The sequence below is a fragment of the Cariama cristata genome, unplaced genomic scaffold, assembly GCF_000690535.1.
Source record: "Cariama cristata isolate BGI_N322 unplaced genomic scaffold, ASM69053v1 scaffold22325, whole genome shotgun sequence".
Lineage (NCBI taxonomy): Eukaryota > Metazoa > Chordata > Aves > Cariamiformes > Cariamidae > Cariama > Cariama cristata.
The window spans coordinates 12,403-26,681 of record NW_009618468.1 but is presented as its reverse complement, the minus strand read 5'-3'; the positions used below and the strand labels follow the sequence as shown (position 1 = coordinate 26,681).

The 14,279-nt window shown below is 46.3% G+C and overlaps 1 protein-coding gene across 1 annotated transcript in view; it reads left to right on the top strand.

Annotated features, from left to right (window-relative positions):
* The window catches only part of ARID3B (AT rich interactive domain 3B (BRIGHT-like)), a 29,774-nt gene that overhangs the window by 14,460 nt on the left and 1,035 nt on the right, over positions 1-14,279 (top strand). Inside the window, 5 exon segments of the mRNA XM_009700880.1 lie at positions 9,168-9,351; positions 10,572-10,831; positions 11,055-11,131; positions 11,133-11,328; positions 14,185-14,279. The exon segment at positions 14,185-14,279 is cut by the window's right edge and continues 40 nt beyond it. Of these exon segments, the coding sequence (XP_009699182.1) occupies positions 9,168-9,351; positions 10,572-10,831; positions 11,055-11,131; positions 11,133-11,328; positions 14,185-14,279 (812 nt within the window).

Sequence of the window (14,279 nt, the reverse complement as noted above, 5' to 3'; positions counted from 1 at the left end):
AATGGCCCTTCAGTGGCAATAATGATGGAAGAGGGAGATGAGAGGAAAGCTGTAACTCTTCCTTTGTTGGATGTTTTATTCCTTGTATGTGTTTAGGTGAATGGGTCCCACCATGGCTGTGATTGAAGGGGCAGATGGGGAGAGGAGGGGAGACCAGCCGATGAGAGCAATTAGCGTGCAGGACTAGCTTCGAAGCAGGCCTACGACAGGACCGACCTGATGCAGCTTAGCAGGGACAGTGCTAGCTTGCTGTATTACTGCATCCACCTTCCCTTTTCTCAGCTCTTCTGTAGTCTTAAACCAAAGGTTGTCTTTCCTTGGACTGAACAGGGATAAGCAGCTTCAGCAGTGGCTTCCCCCTGTCTCCATTGCTGATCTGGTGTCCTGTGTCAAGTTGAGCCTCGATGTCTTGAGGTCTGGTTTCTCAGAAGCTGTATTTTTAATCTCCTGCTGCATGAGGAGTTGCGCTATGGGCAAGTTTGTGGTTCAGGGCAATTTTAAGGGCATGGGCTGAGGCTTCTCTGCTAGTGCACTGTGGAGTGGGTTGCATTGCAGGCACAGAAGCTGCATTTGTTCTGCCTGCCACTGAGGACACTGCAGGTAGGAGCAGTTTTCTAAGTGCCCAGGCTAGAGCTGCACCCATCACAATAACTCAGGGTAATCTTGTGTTCCCCCATCTTTTGTATTACTGAAAAGAATTTTATTACAGAACTGTATGTAGCCAGATGGACAAGTTCATTTACTCAGATCAGACTCCGTGTTAGAGGTGACATCTTCCACTTTTCAGGTCTTTCTCACCCTGTGCACATACCCTGAAGCTAAATTTTGTCTCCATGTTTTTGTGTGTGTGATAGAAGGCATAGGTATGATTAGTAGTAGAAAAACGTAGCTGTTAGCCCTGTAGCGCATACTAGGTAGCATAGCTGGACTGCTTTTTGTCCCTAGACAGTGAAGGACTTTAAGTGGCATGACTCTTATAGCTGCTAAGGCAGCCAGCAATAACTGAGCTGATTATTCCACTGGTGCTAGTCAGGAGAGAGTTGGAGTAATGGGAGTGTTTCATCTCCTGGAAGGATCAGCAGTGTTCGTGCAAGACATTCCTCTTGAGAAAAGGTTTGATGGGGAAGAGATCTAACTGCGTGCTATGGTGTATTAGGAAAGGCTGCCTTTCAAGGGAAGCTGTTTTGTTCATTTTAAGCACTGCCTTTGTGAAGACCTCATAAAATGTCTCCAATTGTACAGCTCTACTAATTTTGTTCAAGGTTTCTGCGTGACCTTGGTTTTCCCAGATGGCTTGACCATTCTGGTTTTTTATGTGTATATACATAGAAGGGGCTTTGTAAGTCTGACCGTGTGGTTTTAATGTTTTCCTGCTGTTGTATGCTCTGTCTGCACATTTTAGATGTGAAAATACAACAAATCCAGGGTATTGACAAAAGCATTTACTGATGGATTCGTTTATCTATAGACCAAGTGGTGTTTATGGAATATTTGTCTGGGGAATATGTTTCATTCTTCTACAGATTCAATTTTGCAGGTTTCTTCTTTTGATCCTCTGGAGATATTTTTGAATCTGAATTAAACAATGTAGTTCTCTAAATGAGACATCGATAGACATCAATTCTCAGCATCCTTTGCTCATGCTACCTGCTTAATGCTGAGCCACAGCAAATGCTTCCCTAAATAGCAGATGATGTTCTGCAGTGGAAAATTCTCACTCGAGGCTCTGCAGAGGTCTCATTTGGATGATCCAAATCAACCAAAGTCGTCTTCCCCGTTAGACCCTTGGATTTGTACACAACTAGATCTCTGCCTCCTGTACCTCCTTTAAAGAACCTCTTTGGTCAAGTGTTCTGACTTAGATTCAGGAAAAATGGTGACTAGTGTCTTGTGCAAATGGTAAGCAGTGGGGATCAGTGAATATTTTAGGTTTTTACTTCTATATTGTTAGAATGGAAAGAATTACTTTTTCTTAAGCTATAGGAGGAACTGGCATTCTGGTGTACATTCCTCTGTATTCTTTAAGTGGTTTTAGCCTTTCAGAGCAGGGAACAGAGAATATACTTCTCCATGTACTTAAACACTTTCAAATGATGCTAGGATAAAACCAGATGCGGAGCGAAGTGCTTGGGATCTACGAACAACTCGAATCCAGCTCCTCTGGGGATGTGTAGTCTTGTACCTGAGGTAGGGTTTTCCGTAGCATCCAGAAAACTCTTGCAGGGAATGTCTTGCTTGTCAGCCTTAGGTGTCAGGTGACTAAAAGTCTCCACCGGATATGTAAGTTGATATTTTGGGGGAGTTTACCTGGGCAAACTGGCAAAATTTGCAAATTGCAATAACTTAATAGTTATCAGCAGGTCTTTCCCATAAAACCCAAACTTTCTCCCCCTTCTGTTTTCCATACATCAAAACATTCATTGCAGAGATACATGAGAATTTTTTTCCCTAATTTGGAAAAAGCCTGGAAGTTTCCCTTTGGAAAGATCTAAAAAAAAAAAATCTTTTCTGGGAAAATACCCAGTACAGTTCAAATAATTAATATCCCTTGGTTTTAAGCAGCTGACAAATGGTAGTTTAGGCTGGATATTGCTTTAGCTCCAAAGAAAAATCATATTGGAAACTGCAGTTGTAATTAATGGGAAAATAGTATTAGGAGTTTACTTGGTTCTGGCTTACAAGGGATTTGTTTTAAATTTAGCCAGCATGAAGAATGTTTGAGCAGCTTTAATGTTTTGTTATGAATTGAGTTGGCACTGGACAGGGTACAAAAGAAAATCATTTGAACTGATTGGCTCTTGTTGCTTTGCATGAATCTCTCTGTAGCTTATTCATCTGATGGCAGTCTGCTGGAGTGATTGCCAGCTGGAGACCTCTGAATCCCAGGTGCTCCTTCCTGGGTACACAGAATTGAGTGATGGAGTCAAAGGGGTGTTGCCCTCACTTCCCCTGAAGACTGAGATGTTAAATTGTCACGTTTCTCTGGCATCTCAAAGACTGGATGCTTGTGTCTCAAATCCTGGTCTTGTCAAGCTCTTTCTTATATTTGTACTTCCTCTTTGCTATGTGTGTTCTTGGCCTTCCCCCCCTCTAAATTTGAACAGCATGTTTTTCAAATGATTCATTAATCAGCAGCAGAGGTGGCTCAACATGGAAGAGATGCCCCTGTAGATACCCAGGTGATGGAAGAAGGTGGAACCATTTGGCATGAAGATGCTCCAATTTTTGACTTTGTGCAGCCTGTGTGACCTACCTTTATTTTCCCCAGCTGCCCTTGTTTCTCTGGATTTGCCTTCTGTATTTGTACCTCTCTTTGCCTAGAGAAGAAGAGTTTGTCCATTTGGTTCAGAGGTCATATGTATGGAAACCCACTGCCAGTTGCATGGCAGTTCAGCGTCTGGAGAAGAAGTTTGTAATAGCAAATGTATTGGACGCAGCTGTGTCAGTAGCAGCCAGACAGATGGACTGTAGGTGAGCTGGGTACAAGAGAGCAAATCTCCGTGGGATCTCTGTTTCGGGGATGGAGAAGCACCCTGTGCGGGAAGGTTAATGTGGCTGGAGCCTTGGCTAATGCAAGTGGGGCACTGGGTGCCTGCAAGCGGGCCACTGGGTGCCAGTTAGGCTGCCTCCGTTTCAGCAGCCGAAATCTGATAAGGGGCTGCTGTCAGCCTCACTTATTGAGGAGGGAAGCAGAAACTGATGGTGTTTCAAGGGGTGCAGATAAGAAGTGGGCCTCCTGTCAAATAGAGCATGATTAATTACCCTCTATCCTGGCTCCCGCTTTGATAGGAGTGTCTAATGGTCCACAGGCTTGTGGATCAGGTGGTGACATTCCTGTTGGGAGGTGAGAATGCCCGCTGTGGAAACGCCATGCATGGGGAGAGATTAGATCAGCCATGGCATGGGCCAGGAGGAAGAGGGGAGAGGTTGTTTCCCTTCTGTATACCTTTGCTTTTTATTTTAACATTGAGTGAGTGCTTGGGAGAGAGACTCAAACCAAATCAACAAATAAAACTCGTGCAAAGGAGCTGGAGTGGCTGAACGGGCAGCTTTGCATGAAGCCAGGCAGGGTTTGTCCTGGGAGAGAAACTCAAGCAAACTGGGAACTGAGACAAGCAGGGTTTGAGCTGATTTGCTCCTATCCTGCACTGCTGATTTGCTGTTGAACCGATTTTTACCTCTGTTTAGCCTGAGAGAGTGGGGAGGTCATTCATACCAAGCAATTACTGTGTCTCCCTTCAAAGAAGCATGCAGATCTCTGCAAGACTGGTTCAAAATTATTTTAAATCACTGTGGACTTCCCCAGTCTCCTGGGGAAAACGTCTTCCTTTTGGCTGTCTGGTATTGTATCTCTTCTGAACATAATAAGAGTGGAAGCTGAGAAGAGCAGCTCTTTCCTTACCTGTACGGGTTGTGGCTTAAAAATGCCTCCTTTATGCCTATTTTTCACTCCAGAGTGTGCTTTATTGCACTTTGAGTGTTGCTCTGCAGCATAAATGCTTGGGATTCTCACCTCCTTTGTTCCTTACTAAAAAATGAATGCTTCTGAAAGTAAATTGGATAGGGAAAAAAAAAAGGGAGGTGATTGAAAAAGTAATGCTCCAGGCTGGCTATAATTAACTGCTCTTTGTCTCTTGCATGCAGGACAAGTCATGGCTTAGGCTGCTTGCTGGTGGGGAACTCCCTGTGGTGGGCACGGCTCAGCATGAGGAGAGGAGAGAGTGGCTCTTGGCAGCGGCTGTCCACCATGGAGCACTCGCAAAGCCAAGCAAACCCCTGCAAAATGAGAGGGGACTTGTTTTGAGTCAGTTAACAACAGTCTTAGGGGCAGTTTTCCTTGGTTAACATCAGCCTACATCTTCAGATTTAGATCTAACTCTGAAGTCTGGCTAAGATAGGATGAAGAACAGGAAGAAAAACCCACCTTGGCCAGCATGCTTGGGTGGGTGAGGAAGATGTTGCTCCAAAGCTTAGTTTCGCTTCCAAGAAATGGAAGGGCTGAGCCCCAGCACTGAGCAAGTGACTGTTGTTGCAGGGGGGAGGACCCTGTGTGTGCTGATGGCTCAGCCAATGCCCCTTCCCCAGATACTGGTTCGTTGCCAATAGATGTAAAAACAATCTTTCGAAGATTATCTGGGGTTTGCAGCTTCCTCAGTCCCTCTTAAATAGCTCTTGAAGGACGAAAATCAAACAGTTGCTCCTTCTGCCTCTCCAGTGCAGGGGACATAGGGGACATTCAAGCCTATCCATATAAGCCCTTTAGGCTTCTGTTATGTCTGTCTGAAACAGAAGAGGCTTTTGAATGGGTGAAACAACTTGGCAGAGGGGGCTGCTTATTTCCCTTGAAGGACAGAGATGTTTATAGCTACAGTCAGGCTTCCTCCAGGGAAACTCTTTATTGCAGAAATCTGAATTGTGGTTACAGCTGTCTATCCTTTCAGAAAACCGGGAACCCATGGGCTATGGGATGATTCCTCTTTCTCCTTCCAGAGTTTGCCTACCCTGGAGTTTGTCTTCCTGAGGTCTCCCGTGCTCATCAGCTATGCACCATCCCTTTTCCAGTGGGAACAGACTCCTTGTGTCCCCCTCATTAGCTGATTCCTTGCAGGAATGACCTGTACTTACATAGCTGGGATTATACTAAAGGAAGAAAAGTTGTTCACTGAGAAAACTAGGAGAGGAGCCAGTCATCTTCCTTGCCCTCTTCTCGAGTCGGGCAAGGCTTGTGACTCTTTGCAAGCATGGTACGTACAGCATTTCTGAGAGCTGGCAAAATAGAGAGGCTTGAAAGTACAGTAAAATGAGTTTGCCATCAAAAGGCAACAAGTCTTATGCTGTGCCCCCGGCTGCTGACCTTTCCCTCTGGAATTCTCCCCTCTGACCTCCGGATCATTAATCCTGATGCTGCCAGATGACAGTAATCCATCATGGCCCCTGACAAGCCTTGCAGCCGCCTGTGAAAGGATCCGCTCGGCTTCAGCATCCAATCGTCCCATGATACTCGTTTTTCAGCCTTTCCTGTTTGAGCGCTGGGGGTTTCCAATAAAGACTTTATCGCCCTGCCTTTCCTCCGAGAGGGGCTGGGGGAGGAGAGGGCCCTGAGAGCAGCCTTTTCCATGCTTCTCAGCTCTTTTGCACACACATCCTAGGAAACGTGCAGAGCCCTGGCTTGCTCTGAAAAAATACAGTTAATTTATCGGGTCCAAAACCCAACTCTTTGCTAGCTCTGTATTACTTGGAGTGGTACTATGAGAAAGCATGGGAGAAAAAGGATTGCATCTCCATGCTCAAGTGGTAGAAGGATGGAAGTAGTTCTGTCCCCACTGTGAAGTTTCTCATCCTGCATAAAGTAATTTTGGGGGTGGGGAGGGAAAAGCTATAGGTTTTAGCTTAGTTTATAAAGCTACTAGTGAAATTTCAGGGCACTTTGGCCTGTGGGTCTTGTTTAAAAGGAAACTTCAGGAAGGGAAGGTGTCAAAGGGGTAGTAACATGAGGCGGGGAGGTCAGATCTGATTGCTCTTTCTACTCCAGCTACAAGCAGGCTCTCTGGAAATATAATTTAAGCCTTTATTTCCCACTGATGTAGATAATGTTTGTCCCTTTCACAGGAGCATTCAGGTAAATATACTTGTGTACCTTTTCAAATGCTGAGATGGGAGAATCTAGACAAAAGTAAAAGAGTGTTTAGGATAAATGCAGTATATTAAAAAGTAGGTATTTCCTTATACGTCTGTATTAGCGGCATGTTTGCCTGAGGAGCCTTACCCGTGAGCCTTCCCTTTCGCTCTCCATCTGGTCACTGTCCAAGGAGAGCTGAATGAAAGTCCCTTCTGGACAAGTTAATGCTATTCCCTAAATTGGATTGAGGAAAAGTGGGTGGCTTTGAGCAGCATGGGATTGCTGGAGGAGTCGGGGAGAGGATCTTGATCCTACCCCAGCAGAGCAAAGGCTTTGCTGGCAATGCGGTGCCACTTAGGACACCCCGGCTTTCCTTGCTGCTGGGGTAGAAATGCTGAACTGTTAATGAAAGGGCATTTTAAGGTGGAAAAAAACCACCCCTGGCTCTTCCTAGGGACCTCAGAGATAAATATTTCCCTGCTTTTCATTTGGAGTGGGCTGGGTGTGACTCTGGTTACTGTGGCTCAGCTGATGAATGATAACTTAAGGCTGGTAACGTGATCACTCCCAGCCCTCTGTGTGTCTGAAATGACGCTGTTGGTGTGCTCTTAATCTTTGCAATAACACACTGAGACAAAATGGTGGCTGAGGAAAAACCGAAGCAAATTAAGGATTGCATTTACACAGGCTGGCCTTTTGGGAGGGACCAGCTCCTGGCTTGGGGTGGCTGGCTGGGATGGATGGAGCCGTGGTGCGTTTAAACAGTTTGAAACGTCTTTATCTCTGCTCCCTGAGGGAACTGTCGTCTCTGAAATGCAGGAAGAGGATCTGATGCAGTTTGTGAAATTACTGCTTTGTGGACTTTTCTGTTGTGGACAGGGAAGGGATTGTTTAGACAAGGCAAGGAAAAGAGGATATGATGGATATAAAATGACGGAGTGTGCAGACCAAGCCTGATCAGGTTGCTCTTTATGTTTTCTTGCAGTTTAAGAGTCAGTAATTTGGTGAAATTGAAGGCAGCCCTTTTAAAACTGAAGAAGTTTACTTTTTCTATCCAACATCTCATTAACCTGTGGGAATTGGTACCATGACCTAATGCATAACAGGCTTCAAAAAGAAAAGAGAAGAAAAAAAAAAAATTACACTTACATGTATAATGAGGACATCTGCAGGGCTGAGCTGAGCTCCTTTTCACTAAACAGAATAAAACCCATTTATAAGGGCCATAAACTGCTCTGCTTCGGGGCATTAACTGAATCGCTGGCTGATGAGCAGTGGCAGAAGTCTCCCCTGTGGGTTGGGTATTCCATAATTGTCCATTACAGCGCTTTGCAGGCTTTCCTGTAGAGCCTGGTGCTGACCATTGTGGTAGGCAGGATACTGACCTCAGATGGACGGCTCTTTGATCTAGGACAGTATTTCCTACGCAAAATAAAAGGTTTGCTACATCAGCATTTTTTTTTTCCCCTGTTTCTCTCCTTGCCTAAAGCTCATTAGTTTGACCTTTTCAAACCTTGCACGCTTTATCACTTTAAGGTGCTGCTAAAAGGGCAGTATCAGGTTAAAAATTGGATTTTCTTACCTCTCTAACCCACAAGATGACAAAACTGAACAGGAAGGATAGACCTGTTTCCCTGTCTGCCCTGTCTATCCTCGCAAGGATATAGGCAGGGCCTTGTTTTGGGCTTCAAAAGGTGCTTGGATGCACCTTGCTTCTCCTAGCAGCGGCGAGGATGCCTGGCTTTGTGGTGTCTGCAGTCAGGTATGCTGATGCTCCGTTATACTGCTTGGTTGTTCACCTCCACCATCCACGCTATTGCTCTAGCTTTCTCGCAACGAGTTACTGCTCCAGGAGCTGGGTTGCAGTCACTACCAAGGTAGACATGTGGCCTTGTTGGTGGGTGCCATTTGGGAGTGTGTTTGGGGGAAAAGGAGTGGGAGGGTGAAAATGCTTTGTGAGAGCAGAAGCTGGAGCAGAATGTTATGCACGTGCTTGTGAAGGAGGATAGAGGTTTATGTATGAGGGGGGAGGGAGATGCTCTCAAGTGTCGCGTACCCTTTTCTATCACTGTTCCCAAGCAATACAGGATAGCAAATCCTGGGGAGTGAGGGAGCTGAATCCCAATGTACAAGTAGCTTGGGTTGCCTGCTTGCTCAGCCCCTTCCTGAGCACAAGCAATACAGATTTTTATCTGAGATTGCCCTGAGAGCTCATAAAAAGTGATTCTTCTGTGCTGCTCCCTCACCCCTAGGATTGAATAGTCCCTACTTCCCCTCTTTCTATTTTAGAAGTTGCTCTTAGCTGCAGGTTATTATTTGTCTGATAATTGCTTTTGCCTACAGGAAAGGCTTTTTCATGAAAAGGACGTGCCATGTAGCTACACTTCTCTGGCTCATTTACTCGTGCATCGAGAGGCCTCAAGTCAGGCTACAAATAGAGTTGCCTGAACTTCCTATTAGAAAGAAGATCGATAGCCCCAACCTGCCAGTTTTCTTGGCCTCGTTTTCTCTCTGACTCCATGTTTCCTTCCCTGCTGTTTCCCTGCAGGAACTCCCATCAATCGGATCCCCATCATGGCAAAGCAGATCCTGGATCTCTACATGCTCTACAAGCTGGTGACTGAGAAAGGAGGGCTTGTGGAAATCATCAACAAGAAGATCTGGCGAGAGATCACCAAAGGCCTTAATCTGCCCACCTCCATCACCAGTGCCGCATTCACGCTTCGAACCCAGTAAGTCCAGAAGATGTAACAGCACGGATGTGAAGACAGAGTGGTGATTGGGGAGTGCAAAGCTGGGACTGGGGTGGAGAAGTTGAAAGACCAAATTCTCTGTGGCCAGGGAGAAGCTGATAAATTGCTTTATTTATCCCTCTTACCTAAGGCTTGCAGTTTTTCCCTTCTATTCCTTCTCTCATTTTTCTTAGCAGTGATTCTTCCTGAACTCATTCCCCTTCCAACCCTACAATCCCAGCACTAATGTGCCATCGCCTTGTTCACTACACTGTGTGCCTCCCTCCATCCTGTGCCTTTCTTGCCTCTTCACAGCTTAAACTCCTTGGGGCAAGGAGGATCTTGCTCTGTCTCTTGAAGAGCACTTGGCACAGCGAGGAGAGAGGGAGGCCTGCTGATTTGTAGGCATCAAGTTATAAACTTGATCGTTTAATGTCTGTCATCACTACTAAGTTGTGGAAACTTGCATTTAGCACCTACTTACTGTGAGGATTGCTTTTCTGGCCTGTCGTACCTCACATTGACTAGATAAGGAAGAAAAAATAGAATAAGCAGAGGAGAAAGAATGGTGAAAGTACACCTACTGTAAAATGTAAACAGGGCAAAGCTGTGCTTTAGTGACTCGAGCATAGAAGGCTGGGCTCTGGGAATCCACACCCAGCTCTTGTGCAGACTCGGTTTTCTTTGAAGCTGTTAGAGCCCCTGAGTCCCAGAGAGGGAAACTCCTTGCCATTTCTACAGCCTTTGGTACAGACAGGCTGTCTTCTCCAAACGTGTGTGCCGGAATTCAGCAAAAGCGGTAAGGTTTGGTACTGCCCAATACAAATGAGGTGGACGAGGGTAATTCCTCAGACTTCCTTCTTTGCATTAAGTGTTACGGTCCAAGATCTTAATTCTTATTTTAGATGCTATCTCAGTTGTAAAGGAATTCTGGATGATTCTTTTCTGTCCTTGTGGGTGTAGGAGTATGTAACTATGTGCTTTCCTATAAACGTTGAGTAAACTCAGAGTTTCTTTGGGAGCTGTGCTTCACACCCAAACTGCTCAACGCTTATCAAACCAAGTGCGGCAGTAGTCATCATACGCAGACAAAGACTCCAGATCTGCGGAGGACCTCAGTCTGAAAGTCTTCCTGAGTGCAATGCTTATTGCTGTAGCCTATAATTTCATGTTCTATTGAGAAACCTACTTGAGTTTCCCTGTGCTCGCCCCTCTCCCAGGTACATGAAGTACCTATATGCCTACGAATGCGAGAAGAAATCCCTCAGTTCTCCTGCTGAGCTTCAGGCTGCAATCGATGGCAACAGGCGGGAAGGCCGGCGGCCCAGCTACAGCTCCTCTTTGTTCAGCTACTCGCCCACCACCACAGGGCCTCCTTCCCTCCTGTCTCCCCCAAAGATTCGCTTCCCCATCATCGGCGTCGCGCCAGGCAGTGGGACCAGCAATCCTCGGGTGTCTCCAGCAGCAGCTGTCAGAAAAGGTCAGCTACTTTTACTTGCAGCAAAGAAGGTGGCTGGGTTAAGAGGTGCAGGCACTGAAACACAGTTATCTTCCATTTTGTCCACCCAGACTACTTTGGACTTGAGAGTAGCGGGACTTGAGTGGCTCAGAGTTTGCAGAATATTCTGCCTGCGGTTTAAACCTTTGCATGCTCGCTTTAGGAAGGACTGTGGGAGGGACTAAGTGACTCTTTCCTTTTCTAGGTGACGGGGTGCCCTTGACTGTGTCTATGCCAAATCGTATTGCTGTGCCAGTGACCTTGGCTAGCCAGCAGGCAACTTAGCCAGCAGGCAACGGTGGCAGCAAGAACAGCCACCCTGGAGCAGCTGAGGGAGAGACTGGAGTCGGGAGAGCCTCCGGAGAAGAAGGTCTCGCGGATGACCGAGGAGGAGCAGCGGCTTGTCCAGCAGGCTCTTCAGCGCAACCTGTTCAGCATGGCGCGGCAGATCCCCATGAAGATCAAAATCAATGGCAAGGGTAAGCAGCACTTCTAGATACACAAAAGCTCTTTGCGGACTGCAGTAGGGAGGGAACTGCTCCCAGTCTAGGATGTCAAACACCTCTTTACACACAGGCTTGATTATCTCTCTGGGTAGCTGGCAACGGTCACTGTCAAGAAGCTGTTAACATGGAGCACAATGACTGCAAAGCAAAACTGTAGCAATCTTTTGTTAGGTTTTACTTACTACTGCTGGTTTTATTCTATTCATGTTGATGCATAATCTAGGATCACCTGAATCCAGCCTGGATTCAGCAGCACTCTAGCTGTGTTGAGAAAGCTGTGCACCTAAGCTGATAAAACCCACTTGACTCGTACCACAAGACCCTTACTCTGAGCTTGCGACCTCCTGTGTTGACCACAGTGAAATTGCTTCAGGACTCAAGCTGTTAACGTCTCCACAGAACTTGCGCTGTGGGGAATTACCAGTTTCAGGTGATGCTAGCTCGGTTGTCCTTGCAGCAGTACTCTGTTGCTATAAGTATGCTCCTTCCTTCGTGGGAAGCACATAGGTTGGCTGAAACTGCTTTGGGCCACGTATCTGCCCCGCTCCTGTTTAATACCTGGTGTATACTTCAGATCTGAGAGCATGGTTTAGCCTAACCAAGGGCAGCCCTGTGATTCTGCAGGCAATAAGATGACTTTTGTTGGGGAAGCCCATCATGTGCCAGATGCTTAGCTTTCTCCTGCGTGCCTCTCATCTGAGCCTCATGCTAGCATTATGCTGCATGGAATGATTTTTCTATCCTTTCCTGGTCAGAAACCCTTTTAATTGATTGTGGAGGTAACAGCTTTTTCTGTATGGGTAGCAGACTGCAGGAGACACAGGGGAGAGAGATGCCCAGCTTTTAGGCATCCTTTGTCAGGTGTGATGAGGAGGCCACAAAGACCTGTGTATCTGCAGGGGGCCCTACACATCCCAGGGTTTTTAGAAAGGTGATTTCTACCAACATCTGCTGCAACCCTGTGCACAGCCTCCAGGCAAAGAACTCCTGGCAAGGCTGGGTTAGAAGGTCACATGTAAGCAGCATTCATGGCCTGGGAAATGCACTCCTGAAATGCTTTGTAAAAGGGGAGTCACCCTGTAAAGGTCACATTGTCAAAATCAATACTGTTATATAGTGGCTTCAAAAGCTGATTAAGTGCCGTGGCTCCCTTACCTGTCCTGAGGGCTGCACTTCACTGGACAGCAAAGCCTCAGAAAATTCAGTCCCAACAGCTGCTTCCTCCAAACCTTTTGATCCATTAAAATTAAAGGTCTCGGAGCCCCTATTAATTGTATATTTGGATGTAGACACAAGGCCAGGCAAGTTTAGCATGGCTTAGAAGAAAGGGAAGAGTTGTTCTTGAGGCCTCTGCTAGCAGTGCTGGTAAATGCTTTATTGAGATGCTTTGCCAGAAATATATATGGCAAAGGGTCAAAGCAGGTTCCTCTTTGAAGCAGTAGCAGCTTGCTGCGGAGTTAAATGGGACTGGGACTTCGCATCATGCTCCTGACAGCTATGCCGCCACCTAAATTTCATATTTACATAAAAACAAAACAAAAACGAAAATAGTGAGTAAAAGGGAATACAAATTTTATCAAGTAATGCTCATTCCCTCTTGTCTCACTTAATTTTTTTTTCTCTGTACGCTGAACTTCCTAAATCAAAACGCTAGGAACGATTTTAGTCTCTACAAATAGTAACAAGCTGAGCCCTAAGGACTTGATGATACTATTCCCACCTTTGTTAGCTAACTGTGGGCAAGTCTGTCCTGTCCTTCGTGCCCTAGTTTTCCCAACTGCAAAATAAAAATAACATTGTGCTTTGTAAAGTGTTTTGAGAGGCGCTTTTGAAAAGCTTATCATAGCTTGATAGCAACATTGAGGTTAAAAGTTAACAATGTCCTTAGCATTCTTTACAGGGACTTGCTGTCCTAGCAGACTTGAAAGGAGCTAAAAACATGCATTTTACATGCAGTATCAGAGCCTGAGCAGACTGTCTGCGTAATCTCTCTCTGTTTTAATAGCCCGGTGCCCCAAAATCAACAGCGGGGTGGGCTGGTAACCATGATACGGCTGTGCAAACTGTAAGCGTGCATTCATCAGCGCAGAGAAGCAATCCTGCAACCCAGGCTCACAGTTACGGGTTGCTTAGGTTGGAGGTTCAGAAGCATCCGCAAGAGTTTGACATTCAGCTCCCCTTAAACATCAGTGCAAATTGAAACCCTGCTCTGCGTATTGACACTTCCAGAGCTGCCCATTACGGCTTAGAAGGGGCTCTCCAGGCTGAGAACACAGGAGAAAAAAAACAAAACTCAGATTTCACACAGGCGTAGAGGCAGCCAAGCCCAGTGTCCCTGGGTTGGAGCCCTTGATGCTGTGGATAGTCCCCTCCCTCCAGCGGCTGCCAGAGCGGCTGCAGTCCGAGCCCTGCGCCAGGAGCCAGCCCAGCTCCCCAAGAAACTGCCACCCCTCAGCCAAGGGGTAGAGGGATGTGGATGTGCTCCCTGCCTGCTGCAAACGCAGCCACAGTCCAGCCAATTTAAATGTGGTCTTGTCTCGTGTGCTGGCAGGTTTGGGTTTTTTTGGAGGGGATGTTAATTTGTCCTTTTGGTGTGTGAGTCGGGGAGAGATTTGCAAATGCCAGTGGACTCCCAGCCTATCCTCAGCTCACACTAAAGCACTTAAACACCTTTGCAGATTTATAATAGGACTGGAAGTGGACACAGTGCAGGGATGTCCTCACCAAAGAGGAGACAAAAGGAGGGCTGTGTACACCTTTGATCATCTCTGGATAGCGCGGGGAACAGGATAGTTACTCTCTAACTCTGCATCTCTTCTTTCTTGAAAGAAGATAAACCAGACTCGGCGGCAGCAGCAGCACTGAATTTGTCACCGAACGGCATTGGGAGTATTAACATGTCGGTGGAGATTAACGGCACAATT